General features: G+C 41.7%; 1 protein-coding gene across 3 annotated transcripts in view; it reads left to right on the top strand.

The window, feature by feature from the left end:
• LOC117453935 (zinc finger protein 583-like) overlaps positions 1-16,070 on the top strand; it is a 29,713-nt gene extending 13,643 nt beyond the window's left edge. For 2 of the 3 annotated variants that reach the window (XM_071204554.1, XM_071204552.1), the window contains exon 2: positions 14,436-16,070. In XM_071204554.1, coding sequence (XP_071060655.1) covers positions 14,436-15,736 — 1,301 coding nt within the window. In that variant the 3' untranslated portion in view covers positions 15,737-16,070. Of the gene's footprint in view, positions 1-4,072; positions 6,339-14,435 lie in introns of those variants that run through there. The other variant, XM_071204553.1, reaches the window with a different exon arrangement.
• The last annotated feature ends 5,207 nt before the right edge of the window (positions 16,071-21,277 follow it).

Here is a 21,277-nt window from a genome sequence, read left to right on the forward strand (position 1 = left end):
TCTTTTCCCGAGGAGGTGTTTGCGAAAAAGCGCTTAAAATGCATGAATAACACAGATTTTTCAAAATGGCCGACTTTCTGGGGGGCGGGGCTAATGGAAGCTATTTTGAAATATGTCTGCAATTCCATCAGTAATGTCTGTGGCAAGATTGGGGTAGTTTGGAGAAACTATATGTGACTATCGCACAATAGGGGGCGCTACTGAGCTGGTGTACAAAAATGTACATTTTTTTGTACAGTCTGGAAAAAGACGTGGGTTGTGACGTGTGTTCCAAGTTTTGCGTCCGAAAGTAATTTTAACGATTTTGTGGCATTTAAATCGTCAAAATTGGTACATGTTCCGTTAGCTTACGAGCTCCCCGTTTGAGCAGTCGACTATTCATTCGCAATTTAGCATCACATTGGATATGGGCTGATCTTGTCCTGGTTTGAAATTTTTCCGATCATTTTCCTAGGACAAGTATGCGAAAATGCGCTTAAAATGGACATATTTCAAAATGGCTGACTTCATGGAGGGCGGAGATAATGGAAGCCATTTTGAAATATGTCCGCATTTCCATGAGGAATCTCTGTGCCAAGTTTCGGGTAGTTCGAAGAAACTATATTTGACTACCGCACAATAGGGGGCGCTACTGAGACATATTTGCTAAAACGTCCGATTCTTTTCTACAGTCTGGAAAAGGTTGTGGGCTATGACATGCGTTCCGAATTTAAAGGCCGTAACTCATTTTCTCCCTTACTTATGGCTCGGTACATTTTTTAACCCTTCGATTTCGAGAAAAAACTGAATAGGACACGCCCACATTTTTCATTGGTTGCGACCCTTTAAATCTCAGTTTATACTCACCCTGCCAGTATGTCTATGACAATATATATTTTTTTAGTCCATCGGTTCTTGAGATATAAATTAGTTGTGTTTTTGGCGCCCCCTATTGTCCGAAATGAACATTGTTTGTTGTGCCTATTCCCCAAGACACACTGAACCTATCCACCGAAATCTGTGATATTTGGATACATTTTGGATGAATTGTGAGCATTTATGTGTAGGCCACACCCTTTTGCTAATACGTTTTGATTGATGTCGGCCACATTTTTCCACACCTCGTGCTCATTTTGTACGGTAATGTGTCTGCCCCTCCATTGATGCTGTGCACTAAGTTTGGTTTGGAAAATCAAGAAATTGGAATTTAAGTTAATATTTCAATGTTTTTCACATTATGCTAATTAAAAAAAAATCAAAGTAGGCGGAGCTTCGGGATATGAAAGGATAATATATAGAGCTGCTCCACCCGGATAAGTATGCAAAATGTCAGGTCCGTCAGACTTACGCTGCGACTTTGTACATTTTTCGAAACACTGAAGTTACACAGGTGGCGCTAGAGAGCAAGTTGAAACATTTTCTCCCATCGAATCCAGAATGTTAACATTTTCACCGGTCCTGGCGGCGTTGCCAAATGTCGCTACATGAATAGTGTCGTAACCCCCTCAAAAACAGGTCGAAAGTGCAGAACCGGTAACAGAAGAATAATAATACTGACGATTTCAATAGGTCTTTGAAAAATTAACACACATGTAAACACTTCAAGCCCGGGAAGCAAGACTGGGGTAAACGGGAAGTCCGGCAAACTCAAATGTCCGTTCGGAACAATACCCCAACCCATAGGTCCATGGGTGAATAATGTCAATCACCACACAAGCCCCCCCAGAATTCACCCATCGTCAAACCTTCGCACCTGGGAGGAAGTACCACCCGGCACGGACGGACCACAGTGGCCGAGGAGGGCGGGGCCACAGGCGCCAACGAGGGCAGGGGCGCCAACGAGGGCGAGGGCATCCCCACAGGGGGCGGGACATGGGAGGAGGCCCCGACGTGGGGGCAGAGCCAACTTCAACCAGTGTTAATTTTGGCAGCTGTTTTTGATTTAGTCTTTAGACGAAAATGGTTATTAGTTTTAGTCACATTTTAGTCATTTCTATCCTTCATAGTTTTAGTCTAGTTTTAGTCGACGAAAACTCAAAACGTTTTAGTCTAGTTTTGGTCGATGAAAAATTGCATTTTAGTCAACTTGTAGTCAAAATGTTTTCTCTCTCTAAACCAATTCAGTTAGGCAAATACAGGTTTCTGAAATCGGAATCAATGGGACAGCATCAAGTGTTGACATTCGTAAAGCAACATTTCACTCTCTTAACACTTTACTTGTGTAATATCTAGGGATGGGTATCGTTAAGGTTTTTTACAGTACTACTAGTCTTATCGATACAGCTTCGCGCCCGAGTCACCGACCGTGACCTCCTCCAAGCGTAATCCTGTGACCAAGACCTTGAGGGTCTGGACCCCGTGGTCAGCGACCTGGTCAGCGCCCATGCGGAGGTAATCGAGGCCCAGCTGCACAGCTCTGATGACCGCTCTGGAGAGGCAGTCTACGACCACGTTAGCCTTGCCAGCGATGTGTCGTTATTTCCGTGGTGTACTCGGAGATGTACGAAAGCTGGCGTTGCTGTCAGGCAGACCACGGCTCGGCCACTTTGGACATGCAGAAAGTAAGTGGCTTGTGATCCATGAACGTCGCAAACTCCCGGCCTTCCAGCAGGAAACGGAAGTGGCGAACCGCCAAATAGAGACCAAGGAGTTCCCTGTCGAAAGCTCTGTACTTGGGTTAGTAGGGTTGTAATGTAATGTATACATACATACACACAGAATATATATTCTGAGAGAGATATACATACGGAGCCCTGGAAGGTTCATAGAGAGAAAACTATAGACTATAGCACTACATCGAGATTAAGATTAAACACATTTCTTTCACTTGGGAATACACATATAACTATGGAGAACCAGATGTGTGTAAATTACTGTTCGTATTAGTATATATTAACACTACTGTAAGCAAGAGTTATTTGTAGTGATTCCTTGACAAAGTATTGTGTGGCCCACAAACCCCCAGTGATTTTCCTATTTGGCCCACTTGCTAATGAAGTTGAATAGCCCTGCCCTAAAGGTTCATAGAGAGAGAAAAAAAAACTTACCGGTGCACCAAGTAGGAAGTGGAGCACAGACGAGACAACCGTTTCATTGCAGACTGTTATGTTTATGTGGAGAAATGGCAGTGCATACATTATTTGAGATATATTTCAAACTCGGACTTCATTTAGGGACATTTTGGCCAGCGGTTTAGAGCTATTTGTTTAAGCACCGGATTCGCTAATACCTTTCAACATCTGAAACATATACAAGTATGGCATTCATAGGGGGAAATGTGTGCGTGTGTGTTCATTACAGTAGCTATATATGCCTGTGTAAAACTGCTACTCGTTGGAGCATTTCCGTGATTGGTTGCTGTTGAAGCAAGGTGATATACTCCAATATTATTATTTGTTGTTGTGCAACTAAATATTGATTAATCTCAACCATATCTGTGTTTATGTTTTATTGATCTCTCTCTCTCTCTGTGTTAACATTTAAAGTTGGTGAACCATTAATTGCACTAACATCCTTGTGAAGCTGACTGAGAGAAGCCCAGAGTGTGCAATGCTGTCATCAAGGCAAAAGGGGGCTGCTTTGAAGAATCTAGAATAAAAAATCACACTTTTTTGTTAACTAGATAATTCCATATGTGTTCTTTCATAGTTTTGAGGTCTTCAGTATTAATCTACAAAGTAGAAACACATTAAAATAAACAAAATCAATTGAATGAGAAGGTGTCCAAACTTTTGACTGGTACTGTATATAAAAAACAAACATATTTTAATATTTAGCAGGTTCCCTCATCTATAATCATGTATACAAGCGCAACTTTAAACATGTACAATAGCCAACACACCCACATATGTTCCAGATGTCGGTCATTATCTCGTGACCTCTTTAAGTATAGTTCATACCCTGTCAGGATATGTACCACCTAACGAACAGGACTTAACTGTATTATCCTGAGGAGGGCCTCTTTGCACTTCCGCTCACCCCTAATAATTGCGGAAGAGACTATGGGTCTCTCTTCTCTGGAAACTGTAATTCAATAACATACCTAATTATATTGACTAGGTCCAAGACTGATATAACAGTGTGTTTCCTGCAGATGTCCAGCAGCTGGTGGTGGTTAAAGAAGAGCCTCTCCCTGACCAGCAGGAATGGAGCTCCAGTCTGGACCAGGAGAACCCAGAGCCCCCCCCACACATCAAGCAGGAACAGGAGGAACTCAGGATCACTCAGGAGGGAGAGCCGCTTCAGGAGCTGGAGGAGGCTGATATCACCAAGTCCTCTTTCACTCCTGACCCTGTGAAGAGTGAAGATGATAAAGAGAAATCTCAGTCCTCACAGCCTCATCAAAGACAAACTGATCACATGGAAACAGAAGCTGATGGAGATGACTGTCGAGGACCAGAACCAGCCAGGAACTCAGATCCAGAGAGCAGTTTACAACCAAAGACTGAGGACGACACTGGAGACTCTTCTAAAGACACTGATGACTCTTCTGAACCTGACGCTGAACACAGTGCTGATTGGAAGGAGACCAGAGAACCTGCCTCAGGCTCAAACTCACTGAAAAATAGACAAGAATCTTTCAGTGATCCCCGACATAGTGCTGAAAAGAAACCATTCAGCTGCTCAGTCTGTAAGAAAGCTTTTTCACACCGTGGAAGTTTAAAGACACACATGAGAGTCCACACAGGAGAGAAAACACACATCTGCTCAGTCTGTAAGAAAGCTTTTTCACACAGTGGAAGTTTAAAGGAACACATGAGAGTCCACACAGGAGAGAAACCATTCAAATGCTCAGTCTGTGAGAAAACTTTTTCACACCGTGGAAGTTTAAAGACACACATGAGAGTCCACACAGGAGAGAAAACACACATCTGCTCAGTCTGTAAGAAAGCTTTTTCACACAGTGGAAGTTTAAAGGAACACATGAGAGTCCACACAGGAGAGAAACCATTCAAATGCTCAGTCTGTAAGAAAGCTTTTGCCATGAATATCAATTTAAAGACACACATGACAGTACACACAGGAGAGAAACCACACATCTGCTCAGTCTGTAAGAAAGCTTTTGCACAGAGTGGAAGTTTAAAGGCACACATGAGAGTCCACACAGGAGAGGAAATATACAGCTGCAATGTTTGTGACAAAAGATCTAAATGGCCTAATCATTTCAAAAGGCACAAGTGTGTTGGTCGTCAGTCCTCCCAGCTTAATGAAATTCAAACTGAGGATAACGGAGAGGCAGAGCCTCCAATCAGCAGCTCAGCTGAACACATGGAAACAGAAGCTGATGGAGAGGACAATGAATAAGTCTTATGACAGTTCACACGTGAGAGAAATCTGTCTGACTGGATTAACATTGTTGTACATCATCCATATAAGACTTAAATGAATTCCATCTTTATCAACATAAGTGGACAATATGTTTAATGTTTTTGTCATTCTGATTTATACGTTAGCCACTGACTGTTGATGAACCATTTTATTTGGATTCAGGGCTCCAAGTTTCCATATAGGATGATTTGATGTATTGTTCTTTATTTCTAAATGTTTTGTATCATTGCTATCCTGTTAATGAGCCCTGTTTTACATAAATGTACCTGTTATCGGAATGTTTTTGCTTATGTAACTGTAAGGCAATACATTTTCCTATTTTGTATCCTGATGACCTAATGCCGTTACATGTAATACGTTACTCCCTAAGCCCGTTTTCACCCATATGCAACCGATTCGCTAATAATCACAAATGTTCATTTCTTTGACCCCTTGACTCGACTATTTATTGTTTAATAATCGTTACCTCCTCAGGACCAAGTTCCCGTGTCCTGCCTTTCACCTGCTGATCACCCACTGCTCATTTATGGTGGACTGACTTTTACAATGGACCAGCTAGTCTTAGTGTCTTAATGCAAACGTTTTGTAAAATGACGCTACACCAAAAACGTGCTGTTGGGCTGTGTGCTCTCTGCAGGACGGTGTCTGGACTCAAACATTGTTTATGGTATGAGAGCTTCACTCTGTTTTTGTTGTCCAAACAACGCCAACGGAGCGATATGTCTTCTTTCCAGCAGATGGCATAAATGTTACATCATCCACATATTAATGATTCAAAACAGCAATGTGTGAGATATGGCTGGTAATTGACTCACAATTTCAACAGAATATGAAGAGGTTACAGTCTTGCGGTTATGTCCAAGATGTTGTTTTTTGTTGATGTAAGAGATAATAGGGATTGATGCAGAAAATAACCAGAAGATAGTCTGGATAGAGCCTTCAAAGAACCAGAAAGGGTTTTGAAGATTATCAGGGATATAGAAAGAATACAAATATTACAAATTATTATACTTTTTGCAGTGTTAACATCTAAATACCAAATTTAAAAGTAGTCATTTATTAATAAATCATATTTGTTATAATTATGTGTTTCCTTTCATTTCAAACCTTTATTTATACAGATAAATCCCTTTGAGATCATTGATCTCTTTTTCAAGGGAGACCTGCTCAAGTAGTTCCACATGAAACATAAATAGAACAACAAAAGGACATCACACAGCACCATTTACATAATTATCCACATGAGCAGGTACCAACAGCTTCCGATTGACTAGCATCCAACCGAGCTTTAAAAACATTTTGTGGCACCAGATTGTTCAGTTTCCATTTAATTTGCAGACTATTCCAAGACAGAAGAGCAGTTGGCACATTTAATAAAACCACAGTATTCGATCTCAGGCAGTAGCCACTTACAATTCTCCGTGAGACCAGGGAGCAGATGTAGGCATACTTGCCAACCCTCCCGATTTTCGCGGGAGACTCCCGATTTCATTGCCCTCTCCCGGTTTCCTCCCGGGGTCACATTTCTCCCGCATTTCTCCCAATTTCTGACAAAATTGGATTTACTCACGACTGTTTCCACTCAGACTTTAATACAGCTACACCATTGTTTGGTTTCCATGGTAGCGCGTCTCTTTAGTAGCGTGCGCAACTGAAAGTCTGAGAGGGTGAGGAAGATAAGTCACAGAAAACTGAACAAGAATCGACAACTCCCCCCTGCTCACTCCTTTCCTGTATAACACAGGTCCAGCCCTCCATCAAGACAGTGCACTTACAACTACAATAAGCATGTTAAGCTAATACAGCTCCGGCGATCCACTAGCATATATATTATTGACATGAAGTTTAAAAGTGAGACAATCATTAAGCCAGATACCAAGGTATTTGTAACAGGTAACCACTTCAAGTTTTATTCCTTGCGTAGTTACAATATCTAAAACAGGCTCTGGTGTCTTTTTAGCTTTAGAAAAGAGCATTACCTTGGTTTTATCCACATTTAAAAGAAGCTTTAGTTCAGAGAGCTGAGTCTGAATAATGTTAAAAACAGCCTGTAATTCAACAACAGCCTCCTTAATGGAGGGACCTGCACAGTACATCACGGTATCATCCGCATCGAAATGTAAAGTAGCTTCATCCACATTTTCACCTAAACTGTTGATGTAGATGGAGAATAAAAGTGGACCTAAAACAGAACCTTGAGGAACATCATTAGTAATGTTCAACCACTCAGAAGACAGCCCATCAAAATGAACACATGGGGCCTTTCAGAGAGGTAGTTCACAAACCACCCCACTGCATGGCTGGATAAGCCTATACTGAGTAGCCTCTGCTTTAAGATGCGATGATCGACGTGTCAAACGCTTTGGACATGTCAATAAACAGAGCTGCACAACTCTGCTTATTATCTAAAATACTCGCCACATCGTTCACACGTTCATTGTGGCAGTGATGGTGCTGCGCTGCTTTCTGAATCCTGACTGATGTTTAGACAGGATGTCATTTGTACATAAAAACACCTTTACCTGTTCACTCACTAGGCGTTCAAGAACCTTAGCCAGAACTGACAACTTACAGATTGGCCTATAATTATTTAATACGGTGGCCTCCCCTCCTTTTAGCAAAGGCAGGAGAAACGCTGACTTCCATACTTTTGGAATTGCATTTGTGCTGAGAGAGAGGTTAAAAAGAGTAGTGAGAGGTGGAGCAATACAATCTGCAGCTATCTTTAAAAAGAAAGGTTCTACGTTGTCCGGGCCGGCCGGTTTCTTAGGATCTAACTTGGTTAAAGCTTCACGAACAACATCAACAGTAAAAGGAGTAAAACTAAAAGGGTTTTCCAAAACACGTTTTTCAGAATCACAGACTGTAGTGTTCACAGAAGCAGAGTTAGTGACAGAATCAAATAGAAAGCCACAGGACACAAAATGCTCATTAAAGCAATTGAGCATAGTGGCCCTGTCCGATGTAGAGCCAGATGCTGTGGTAAGGCACGGAGGTAGCTCATTACGGATATCGCCGGTGGATAACGATTTAATGGCTTTCCAAAATGTTCCACGATTATTCAGATTCTTTGTGGTTACTGACAGATAATACTTAGATTTAGCACTTTTGACATGTGAAGTGAAGCTATTCCTTAGCTGCCTAAAACGCAGCCATTCTACCTCTGAGCCTGATTTCCTAGCCTTTGCCCAGGCCTTGTTTCTCTCATGAAGGAGACTGGACGGTTCGGCAGAAAACCAAGGATTGTCTCGTCCCTTCACTCTAAATGTACGCAGAGGTGCATATCTATCAATGATCTCCATAAAACCAAGATAAAAATAAGACCATGCGGTTTCTACATCAGCACACAGATCGATTTTCCCCCAATCAAAATCAAACAGATCATGCACAAAACCCTGCTCCACAAAATGTTTTATGTCTCTCTGAATAATAATACGAGGTTTAACCTTTTGAACCTTAGTGTCCCTAATTGTGGCTACAACACAGTGATCACTAACATCATTTGCAAATACTCCCACAGATAAGTATTTATGGGGAACATTAGTTAGAATGAGATCAATTAGGGAGGATTTATTAGGGGACTTAATGTTAGGGCGAGTAGGACTGTCAACAATCTGAGTAACATTTAAAGAGAAGGTTTTTAAAATCCTCTGACACTGCAGTTAACCAGTCCCAGTTGAAATCTCCAAGTAGCACTATTTCCTAGTAGTCTAGTTGTGATAAAAGATTTGCTAGTGAAGACACATCCTCAAAATTACAATGACCAAGTATTCTATGCCATGTCGGGATGTCATGACAACCATTACAAACATCAGTATTTTCATCCTCTACTGTGCTAAGGTAATATAGCCTACCATACACATCCATTTTAAACTTGGTACCATTTTGATGAATCAGCCATTCATCACCGTCCTTGAAGTGGACCTCAGCTCCGCTGGCTGTCGCTGCTTTCACGGAGAAAATGTTCCGTGGAAAAGATGGGATGTAAAACGCTCGTTTGAGCCTCGTTTTCACTTGCCGTCTCTCGCTGTCGAGCAGAACAACTTCGGCTTCTCCTCTCACCTTCGCCATCCCGGTCATTTTCGTTCCATCTTTCAGCTCTATCACATGGTCCTCGGGTCTAAAGCTCGATTGTCTTAAACTTTGCCGGGTCATTAATCATGTGTGTCGTGGCACCACAGTCGACCATAAGACCTCTCTTATTTCCTACTTGATTTTGACAGTCACTTATTTTGAAAAAGAATGATGCCCCGGTAGGGCTGAACGATATACCGTGTCATGGCGATAACCGCGGCATGCGCGGTATTCACACCACAGGGACGTGCGGTTTTATTCATGTAAAAAAAAAAATGCTAACGCACTTTAGCACAGAATTCAAAATAAAGATACCCTTATTACTTATCGAAACTGCACATACAATATATCCGATTAAAGCTGAGACTCCACAGATTATTTAAGTATAGTATCATCACTAAGCGATCCGATCTCGCAACAGGGGAAGCAAACACAGACATCACGGAGCTTTTATGGGAGATCGTCTCACTGTAGCTGTCAATCTGATAAAAATAAGTGTTCAATGGCATTAAAACGAGAAACGCGGCTGAATCGGTTGATCCATAGGTTGATAATGTATCTGTGGCTTTGAAGCAATTGTTTATAATCCATAATCCATTTTTATGTAAAAATCGGAGCACAACAGTTAGCTGCTAATGGTATTCACCAGAGTGTATGCAGCTTCCGGTTTTGGCTACGCGTCACTCTCACTCCTTATTTGGTAATGTGTGTGTGTGTTAGACTGCCGCATAGCCAAGACCGGAAGCAGCAGCCACTCTGGTGGCTACCATTAGCAGCTAACTTTTGCTCTGCGATTTTTACATAAAAATAGAATTATGGATTATAAATTAAATCATTTTTTTATACAGAGACGTTAAAAACCTATGGATTAACCGATTCAGCCGCGTTTTTTCTCGTTTTAATGCCATTGAACACGTCTTTTGATCAGATTGACAGCTACGGTGAGACATCTCCCCTAGAAGCTACGTAAAGGTACGTGTTGTGATTTCTGTGTTTGCTTCCCCTGTCCGAGTTCAGATCACTCAGTGATGATACTATATACCTAAATAATCTGTGGAACCTCAGCTTTAATCGGATATCTTCTATGTGCAGCTACGATAAGTAATAAGGGTACTTTTATCTTGAGTTCTGTGCCAAAGTGCGTTAGCATTTTTCGCTCAGTGGTCATTTAGATGCTTCTTATGAAACTTGTGTTTTGTTTTGGTAAAAATGGTTTGTATCGTCAGTTAGCTGAGATTATTTCCGTTAATCTGGTATAACACATGAATAGGTTCTTAAATATTACGATCCCCTGAGACGGTGTCGTAAAAAAAAAGAAAGTAAAGTAGAGGCCTCGGCCTCGGCCCCTTCCTTGGTGTGGTGTGTCCCACCGTCGCTCCTCTCGCCTCGCTTGGATCTCGTTAGGGCATGTCCTAGCCATATGCCCCATCTTTCTGCATGTGTAGCATTCAGTGTCGGCTAAGTCCATCTTCTTCCCTCTTCCTCGTCCTCGTGTCCTCGCCCCGCTAGTCCTCATAACGCCGTCCTCGTCCGCATTCATGTCACTCGTCCTATATTTGTCAGTGCTCTCATAGCTCTGCAGTTTAGCTTTGAACTCACCGAATGTTAGACGGTCGTTGGTTTGAGTGACAAACGGGTTGAATGAGTCCGGTAACCCCTTCACTACCATGGCAATCTGCAACCCGTCACTGATATTTTCTTCGGCCCTTCTCAAAGACGTGCATATAGTCTCCGCTCGAATAATATAATCAGTAGCAGTCTCGTTGCTTGCTTTGTGGAGAGAAGAGAGTTCACAGTACATGCTCACGACTCGTGGTTGGTCCTTTCCTGCGTAGTCCTCTCGGAGTATTGCCAACGCTTTTCTTCCATCTCGTTTCGCATCTCTCATTATGAGTGATAAACTCTTATTATCTAGATCAGTGGTTCCCAAACTTTTTGTGCCCAAGGCACACAAAGGACAAGTACAAATCTCAAGGCACCCCTATTGTGCAAAATAGCCCTTATAACACGTGTTATCACTCATATCATGTAAAATATCTGTAAATGTGCATAATTATTTACTAATGCAAAATAAAATGTGACAAAAACAACTATATTACTCATGAAATATTTATTAACGAAATATTTCAGAAATTAATTTGAAACTGTATCAAATTAGGATTCATCAAAACAGCAACACACTCGTTTAAACCAGACAGGTCACAACATTAAAAATGAGGCAAAGGAAATTCAGCACAGAGAACTGTCAATGCAAGGAAGCTGCATTGTCCATGGTCCTGAACTACAAATTATAAATGTAACATTTCAGCAATCAGCATTGAAACATGTGCTATTGTAAATATTTTTGCCGACTTACAAATTAGTGAGATACATGTGCCTGTCGGGGCGCTCAGAATTTTGTTATCCTTGGTGGCACTGAGGAGAGGGCCACTCGCAAGTCCTGTTCAACAGAGAGCAGCCGTGACCTCCTGTTGTTCTTCATGTAAATCAGAGTAGAGAACGCCAACTCCAGAGATGGGGTTGTTACTAAAACAATGTAATATATTACATATTACTTTAAAAAAAAAAAAGAAGTAATATATTACACTACTTCGTTACTATCCTCATAAAGTAACTCGTTACTTTACTCGCCAAGCACGTACGAACTGCGCATGCGTGAGTGGCAATAACTTTCCTTACCAGCAGGCGGCGGTAGTGTGTATTTGTCATTCAAAACAGGCAACAACCGGAAGACAGAGAAGAAGAACTACGTGATATAAACAAAACGACAAATAGCGTGAGCGGTAGCTTCACCTTAGCATGTGTTTGTTGCAGGTGATTGTTGAGGTTTGACGTGGTGTTTACAGCAGTGGATAACAGCTTCTGGCCTGGACACAGTTTGCACCTCACCGTCACATTCCTGTCTATTCTTCGGACGAACTCAAAATAATGGGCATACCTCCACCCCTCGAAAGTTATCGCTGACTCAGCCATGTTTATGCAGCACTGCACGTGGAGATGTGGACGCGCAAGTCGCGCAGATTACGTACATATATACCTACAAAGTACTGATATAGTAAATTAAAACATTATTATTTCTGTGTAGTTGTATATTGCAATAATAATGTATGGTTGTCACAAAATCCCACGGCACACCCGGACTTGCCTCACGGCACACCAGTGTGCCGCGGCACACCGTTTGGGAACCACTGATCTAGACACTGCACTAATTCAGCATATGCTTCTGCATTCTTTGTTGCGTCTTCTTCAAGTGCTTGTTCGTCGTTGTAGTCTATCGCTGACTCTTCCAGGATAACTTCACTGAGGCTGCGCAGTTCCATGTGCGCCAAAAATCTCGTCTCCCATAACTCAAAGTTTTTCTCGTCACCGTCGAATAATAACTTAAACCACAGTTGGCCTCCTTGACTGGGCCCATAACCTGTTGCGTGAGACATTATATTCAGCAGAAGTCTCCACGTTTGCAGTCAACCAAAGTAGCTTGTAAGTATGCTAACGGACAGAAGAAACACACGACCACATCGCTCAGAGTTTGGCCTGGAGTACGGACGGTTTATTGTATCTGCGCATGCTCATTAGCATCACCACGTTTCAGGCACATTCTGATGATGTCATACACATGAACTGAAACATGACTTTGTTATTATACAAATATGCTCAACAATAACCCTTTAGACCAGGGGTTCCCACACTTTTTTGGCTGGTGAGCTACTTTTGAAATGACCAACTCACTAGGTCTACCAACCAACAATAAAATCCCAAATTGCAAGGGTTGCTGAAGAACACGTTTTATTTATACATGGGATAACTACAATAGGGCTGCAACAACGACTCATTTGATAATCGATTAATCTATCGATTAATGAAACGATTAATCGACTATTCTGACTATTACTGTATGCCTAGCACAATTTCTCAAATGCTCTTATTTAGCCATCAACTTTTAGATTTATCTTGAGGTGGTTTTAGGCATGTGGAAACTAACAATGAAGACAATAAAGATGAATACTTGATTCAAAAATACATACATTATTAAATGAACTTAACAAATTGTGAACAAATTAACAAATTAACATTGCTTTTTATTTAAATTAAATAAATAATATTTCACATCAAAAGAAACAACAATGTTTTGACAAATCATATTAAACTAACTGTAAACAGAATAGCTGAAACTTTAACAAAATAAATAACTCAGTTACCTCTAATCATTATCCTATGTTTGTAATAATGTTGTTAACTCAGTGTGTTGCTGATGTGGAAAAGTTATTCGTGGATGGGGGGCTACAGAGCTACTAGAAAGACAGTCGAACCCGGTGCATTTCTCCGTCTGGATGTGGTGCACTTTTGCAAAATGTTTAGACAAATTGCTCGTGTTACCGCCCTTACATGCTAAACTCTTATTGCACTTTTTTTTTTTTGGCAAAGAGCATTGTCCACATCGAGACGGGTAACAATTAACCACACCTTGGAGCGCTTCTCTCCGCCATCCCCGCCGTGTGTTGCTGCCTATGGTTGCTGCATGTAGCAGCTGCTTGTGTGTAAACTCTCCCGCCCCCTCGCACACAGATGGGGGGGAGAGAGAGATCTCGTCTCGATTGGAAGGATCAAAAATACACCATAGACGCATTTTTAACGAGTTGGTGACACTAAGACTGCGATATAATGTCTCCAGTACAGATAAAAAGACCGATAATGTTGGAGTTTAACAGCGTGTAAAACACACATGATGACGTCACCAACGAATCTACGACTGAATTAGTTGGCAACTAATTAGGTCATCGATTTTAATCGATTAAGTCGATTAGTTGTTGCACCCCTACTCGTGACCTCTTTAGGTGTAAATTAATTCATACCCTGTCAGGATATGAACCACCTAACTATCAAGACTTGACTGTATTCTCCTGAGGAGGGCCTCTTTGCACTTCCGCTCACCCCTAATAATTGCGGAAGAGACGATGGGCCTCTCTTCTTTGGAAACTGTAATTCAATAACATACCTAATTATATTGACTAGGTCCAAGACTGATATAACAGTGTGTTTCCTATTTCCTGCAGATGTCCAGCAGCTCGTGGTGGTTAAAGAAGAGCCTCTCCCTGACCAGCTGGAGTGGAGCACCAGTCTGGACCAGGAGGACACAGAGCCCCCCCCACACATTAAGCAGGAACAGGAGGAACTCGGGATTAGCCAGGAGGGAGAGCAGCTTCAGGAGCTGGAGGAGGCTGATATCACCAAGTCCACTTTCACTCCTCACCCTGTGAAGAGTGAAGATGATAAAGAGAAACCTCAGTCCTCACAGCCTCATCAAAGACAAACTGAACACATGGAAACAGAAGCTGATGGAGATGACTGTCGAGGACCAGAACCAGCCAGGACCTCAGATCCAGAGAGCAGTTTACAATCAAAGACTGAGGACCACACTGTAGACTCTTCTGAAGACACTGATGACTCTTCTGAACCTGACACTGAAGACAGTGCTGATTGGAAGGAGACCAGAGAACCTGCCTCAGGCTCAAACTCACTGAAAAATAGACAAGAATCTGTCAGTGATCCACGATGTAGTGCTGAAAAGAAACCATTCAGCTGCTCAGTCTGTGAGAAAGCTTTTAGACATGGAAGAGATATAAATCGACACATGAGAATCCACACAGGAGAGAAACCATTCAAATGCTCAGTTTGTGAGAAAGCTTTTTCACAGAGTGGACATTTAAAGACACACATGATATTCCACACAGCAGAGAAACCATTCAAATGCTCAGTTTGTCAGAATGCTTTTTCACGGAGTGGACATTTAGAGAAACACATGACAGTCCACACAGGAGAGAAACCATTCAGCTGCTCAGTCTGTAAGAAAGCTTTTACAGATGGAAGAGATCGAAATCGACACATGACAGTCCACACAGGAGAGAAAGCATTCAAATGCTCAGTCTGTAAGAAGGCTTTTTCACTCCGTGGAAGTTTAAAGGAACACATGACAGTCCACACAGGAGAGAAACCACACATCTGCTCAGTTTGCAACAAAGCTTTTTCACACAGTGGAAGTTTAAAGGAACACATGACAGTCCACACAGGAGAGAAACCACACAGCTGTTCAGTCTGTAAGAAAGCTTTTTCACACAGAGGATATTTAAAGATACACATGAGAATCCACACAGGAGAGAAACCATTCAAATGCTCAGTCTGTAAGAAAGCTTTTATACGGAGTGGACATTTAAAGACACACATGAGAGTCCACACAGGAGAGAAACCACACAGCTGCTCAGTCTGTAAGAAAGCTTTTTCACTGAGTGGAAATTTAAAGACACACATGAGAGTCCACACAGGAGAGGAAATATACAGCTGCAATGTTTGTGACTAAAGATTTAAATGGCGTGGTCATTTCCAAAGGGACAAGTGTGTTGGTCGTCAGTCCTCACAGCTTAATGAAATTCAAACTGAGGATAACGGAGAGCCAGAGCCTCAATCAGCAGCTCAGCTGAACACATGGAAACAGAAGCTGATGGAGAGGACAATGAATAAGTCTTATGACAGTTCACACTTGAGAGAAATCTGTCTGACTGGATTTGTGTTGTCACGATACCAACATTTTGGTTTCGATACCGATACCAAGTGAAGAATTTGCAATTCCGATTCTTTTTCGATATTTTCTTTTATTATTTTCATGTTCAATAAAATTGTATTTGATCTGTTAAGTGTTTTCTTACAACATGGTCTCTTCTTTATACTTGAGTTTATGTGATTTCTTTGATAGTTAACTTTATATTTTATTAACATGTAATAGTACAGTAATATACATAATGATTGACCAAATGTATATTGCAGATGTTAGCCACATTGGTAAGTTAGCTAAAAAGATAGCCATAGTAGACAGTTATCATTGCCATTAATTGCCTCGTTTGTCACAAAATAAATTACACCGGTTTGACTTAGATTTGAGGCATGGGCTTGAGCATGACGTAATTATGTTATCTATCACATTCGCTAACCGGTCTGTCCTTACATTCTTTAAAGAGCAACTTCCAGGTTAAAGACACCTGTGAATAAATGTGTAGGAAAATGATGAAAACACTAGATTTTCAAAAAAATATACAGAAATATACACTACAGTGACATCTGGCGTTGTTTTTGTAAGAAATGTTCACTTCCGCATAAAAAATCCTCGGCACGTGACCTCCCGCGTGTGACGTAACACAGGGTAAACAAGGGGGAGAGCGGTAAGGTATTAATAAACATGGATCCCAATGCTAGTTTCGACACAGAAGAAGTTGAACAAGAATATTCGAATGCATATGACGGACCACAACCTTATAATTATGAGCCTGCTAGACGTCCAAGAGACCAGGAGCATCCAAGGATTAGAAGAAATAACGGCCATCGGAGAGAAATTGAGCTGTGGTGTGAGGAGAACCAGTGGAGAACTGGCCAGCTATCTTGGTGAGTGACCGGCGTTAGCTACAGAATGTTAGCTAACGTCACATCACAACATTGTGAAGTTAGCTATCATATACCAGGCTATAACTAAAGTAGCATTGATACTATAGTAACGTTACTGGCAGGACTGTTGATACTGATCCATAACAGAAACTAATGCTCAAGTATCAGCCGTATCTCGCGTTACCTAATGCAACTCCACACTACCCTCGGAGCTGTACCGGGGGGGGGGGAGAGAGAGCAGGGAAGGGGCAGCTATCTTGGTGAGTGTCCGGCGTTAGCAACAGAATGTTAGCTAACGTCACATCACAACATTGTAAAGTTAGCTATCATATATCAGGCTATAACTAAAGTAGCATTGATAATATAGTAACGTTACTGGCAGAACTGTTGATACTGATGATGTACTGTTGATACACTACCGGCGGCTGCTGCTGCTGCTGCCGGAGCTGTGTGTATTGACGGAACCGCACTAGATATCAGCCTCACACGGCCCTGGTTTCGATATCCCATACTGCACTCCCTCACATCACTTGACTCATAATCTTCCGGTCTAAAATGAGCGCCACAAAAGACCGCGTTTTTCGTCACAGACGCAGCATTGAAGTTCAGTCTCTTTGTCTGCACAAAAAACGAACCCAGGACTGAAAGTTAGCTAGCTTTCTTTTCCTGTTTGGGAAACTGTGGACTCGATGTCCTGACAGGCTGGTATTTGTGCAACCTGCACAAACACAATACTACACCATGATTACAAATGGTGAAATACAATGTAAAACTACCGAAAAATACCAGCTCACTAAAACACAACCGCTCAACTCAACGCAACTACTAACTACACCTGCGTACACCCCACATGTGATGCTTGGTAGTTTATTTTTTGTTGAAATACGAAATAATTCACGAGTTGATTTTATTTTGTATAAAAATCTGAATCTGTAAAATAAGCTGTAAAATAAAATTGTGCCATAAAAAGTTCCATATTTTCCTCTGAGATATAATGTTGAGGTGTTAAGTAGCAGAAAACAATTATATAATAAACAATTAGGTATAGTATAAGTTCCTCGAGTAAATAATACAGCAATTGAAGTGTGTACATGTAGAAGAAGATACCATGAATCGTCCCACAGAGGGGAAATGTACATTCTGCATTTCACCTATCCTAGTGTTAGGAGCCGTGGGCTGCCATATGTACTGCCCGGGTATCAGTGTCGTCAAAGGTGCCTTGCTCAGGGACACATCGGTTGCACTTGGTCTTTCGGGGACTCGTACCGGTGACCTTCCGTTTCCCAAGCCATGTCCCTATGGACTTCGGTGCTGGACGAAGTATTCCTGGATCACATCGGTTACCCATTGAGGATGTTTGAACCCAAGCCATTGTTTTTAATTACAATTCCATTATGATTTTATGTCCTTTTTGTATTTAAAAATATAATTAGACTCTATAGATGTCTCTGCAACGTGGTCTCTTGTCTTCCTTATATTATTTTTCATATCCACTAGATGGAGATCGGTATTAAAGCACTGATATTCATGATCTAGTCATCTTGAAAAGTTTGAATCTGGATCAGGGTGATCCTGTCCTGAATTGCTTTGAAATACTGGGACAAAATCTGTCCGAGTTGTCTGATCCTGGATCACAAAAACTTGGATTTCAAAATCTGGTCGGATCTGATTGAGATTAAAAGATTTTAACTACTGGTCCCTGGTCATCAGATTCAGGTGTGTGGGAGGGAAGCAAACAGTGTTTTGACCGTGTCTGGAGAAGCCCTGTCGAGATGAGCTGAGTTAAACCTGTTTGTATTCAGCGTGACTGGCAGTAGCGGCGCTAGGGGGTGGCTACTTGGGCTCAAGCCCCGGATGTTTTCTGAAAAGCCCCGGATGTTTCACTTAAATAAAAAAAAAAAAAGATTTTTATTTTTTTTAAATGTCTCGGGAGTAATGTGCAGTACCCGAGTCCACCAGAGAGGTAGCCGCTGCGGGACATTAGCCTGCGTACTGCGTAGCCTTCCCTGCCCTGAAGAAAAAGTGATCCTTCCTAGTGCCTGACAAGTTTTAAGCTAATAGCCTATAAAGTTATGGATATTAGAAAGTTATTTTCATCGAAGCAGGCACCACAAGCTGCAGCAGCAGCAGCAGCAGCAGCAGCAGCAGCAGCAGCAGCAGCAGCAGCTGACAACAATGTCATCACCAGCAGTGAAGAAATGGATGATGTTTCAGGTTTGTGAATCTAATGGTGATATCTGCACTCTGGCTGACTGAGTAAGAAGTGAAAAAGAGTGATGTACTGTAATGTTAATCTTATAGCTAGTAACCAAGGCAAGGCAAGTTTATTTATATAGCACCTTTCAACACAAGGCAATTCAAGGTGCTTTACAAAAATGAAAGACATTCAAACAAAGGCATTTCAAAACAGTAAAAGATAATAAAAGAAACATTAAAAGAAAAAATACATGAATAAAAAGTTACAGTGCAGTTTAAGATATGAATAGTTCACACAGAAGTTCCACTTTACTGATGAACACAACAGCTCAGTTTAAATTAAAAGCAGCGACAAAAAGATAAACCACACTAAGTCAATACCCTTATATGTTAGTATGTATACAGAACATGACTACAAATTATTCTAAGATGTAACGTTAACCCTTCATACCTCAGTCTACTTTCAAGACACTAAAATAACGCATTCCAATTTTTATTTTGTTTTCGCTCGTGGAATTATACCGGCTCTCGTTTCAGTACACATAACAACGGAACCAAGCAACGGAACTGACAGGCAACGGAACTGACAGGCAACAGTCAGAAACATGACTCTTACACTCTTTACGTCACAAACAAAGATGGTGGATGAGAATATATCTATAAAACGATAAGCGCCAGAATCAAGGTGAGACTATCCGCATCCTTTAAAACTCTACGCACATTCGTTTCACCGAAATAAGTAAACGACTGTATTTCAGTGAGTTAAGGCATTAGTTTGCTTCATTAAAGGGTGTTAATGAATAAGTGTTCTCCAGTGCCTTTTGTCCTCTTTAAAGGGGACCTATCATGCAAAATGCACTTTTATACGTCTTTTATACATGAATATGTGTCCCCGGTGTTCCAGGGAACTCACCAAGTGTCAGAAAACACAACCCTCTCTCTTTTCCCCCATACCCAAATCTCTAAAAACGGGGCTGCAACGGATCTGATACAGACTGATCCAGATTTGAATTATTTTCTACGTCACAGAAGTGGTGCTCCGCTTAGTGGTCAATTCTCCACCTATCAGGGGAACGTGGGGTTGGGCCACGGCCGGCCATTGCCGCTCGAAAGCGCAGGAGACGCTGTAGTACATATGCCAGGCCTGTAAGTGGCGCTGTAGTCTTTCACAAAAGCAGCGAAGAAGACTTCCCGCGCATGGTTGCCATGGTTGCCCTTCTGTTTATTCTCCGCTGTGGCTCTTTTTCTCCCTCCTCGAGGCAAGCGTTTGCTCCCGCTGCTGTAATTCAATGCAATCCCTCCCTCGCTGTAATTCTCTCCGGTAGTCCACCAGCAGATGACAAACACCCACCTCTCCGCCTCTTCCAAGGAACGAGGGGACCGTGCGGCAGAGTTTCAGTTAGATTTTTTTTCGCCGGTCAACATGTCCGTTAAAGTTTAAATCTTCCGGACAAAGTTAGAAAAGTGCCGGTCAAAGGTCTTCTTTGTTATTTATTGAGCTTTAAAACAAATGAATAACGACTCTATATAATAATATAAGAATAAAACACGGAGGACGGAGATCTCTTTTTCTCCCCCTCTTCTCCCCGCTGCAGCTCAGCAGCTGATCTCAAAGCGCGCTCCCCTCTCCTGCAGGGGGGGTGGTGCAGCTCACAGAATCAGCCCCCTGCAAAAACAGGGCTGGAAAGAGCAAATAGAGCGAAATGAGGCATGGCTAAAATGCAGGATCTGTTTGGTATTTTGAAAAAAAACTATTTATATACTTGATATAGGTATGGCCCTACAATATATTGTTCAAATATAGCATGATATGTCCCCTTTAAGGTATTATTAAGGTAGGGTTAATGTTGCTCTCAAAGTGCACCAGATTGATGCTTTTAACTTCAATATTTAAAAAAATATTAGAGGAGGCGACGACCCCCCTAAAGGATGTTCGGTCCACCCTCTACTTGTAAAAAAATAGCACTTTACCCCCCCCCCCCCCCCCCAACAACTCCTGGGCTATGCCCCGGATCTCCTACAAACCTAAATCCGTCACTGGTGACTGGCATGCATATTGAACACAAAATAAATGGATCGATACTAGATTGAAAGATACACGACTCGTATGGACATTGTTTTATCGCCTGGAACACGCGTCAGAACAAAGGTCTCCCGTTCCCATCCCTCAGTGGCTTGAGTATAGATTAGGTTAAATAGTCATGGCTGTCTATGGGGATCAACTGTGCTGCTGAGGCAGAAAGAAAGTCAGAAAGAACCAAAATAGTTG

The sequence above is a fragment of the Pseudochaenichthys georgianus genome, chromosome 10 (assembly GCF_902827115.2).
Source record: "Pseudochaenichthys georgianus chromosome 10, fPseGeo1.2, whole genome shotgun sequence".
In the NCBI taxonomy this organism is placed as follows: Eukaryota; Metazoa; Chordata; class Actinopteri; order Perciformes; family Channichthyidae; genus Pseudochaenichthys; species Pseudochaenichthys georgianus.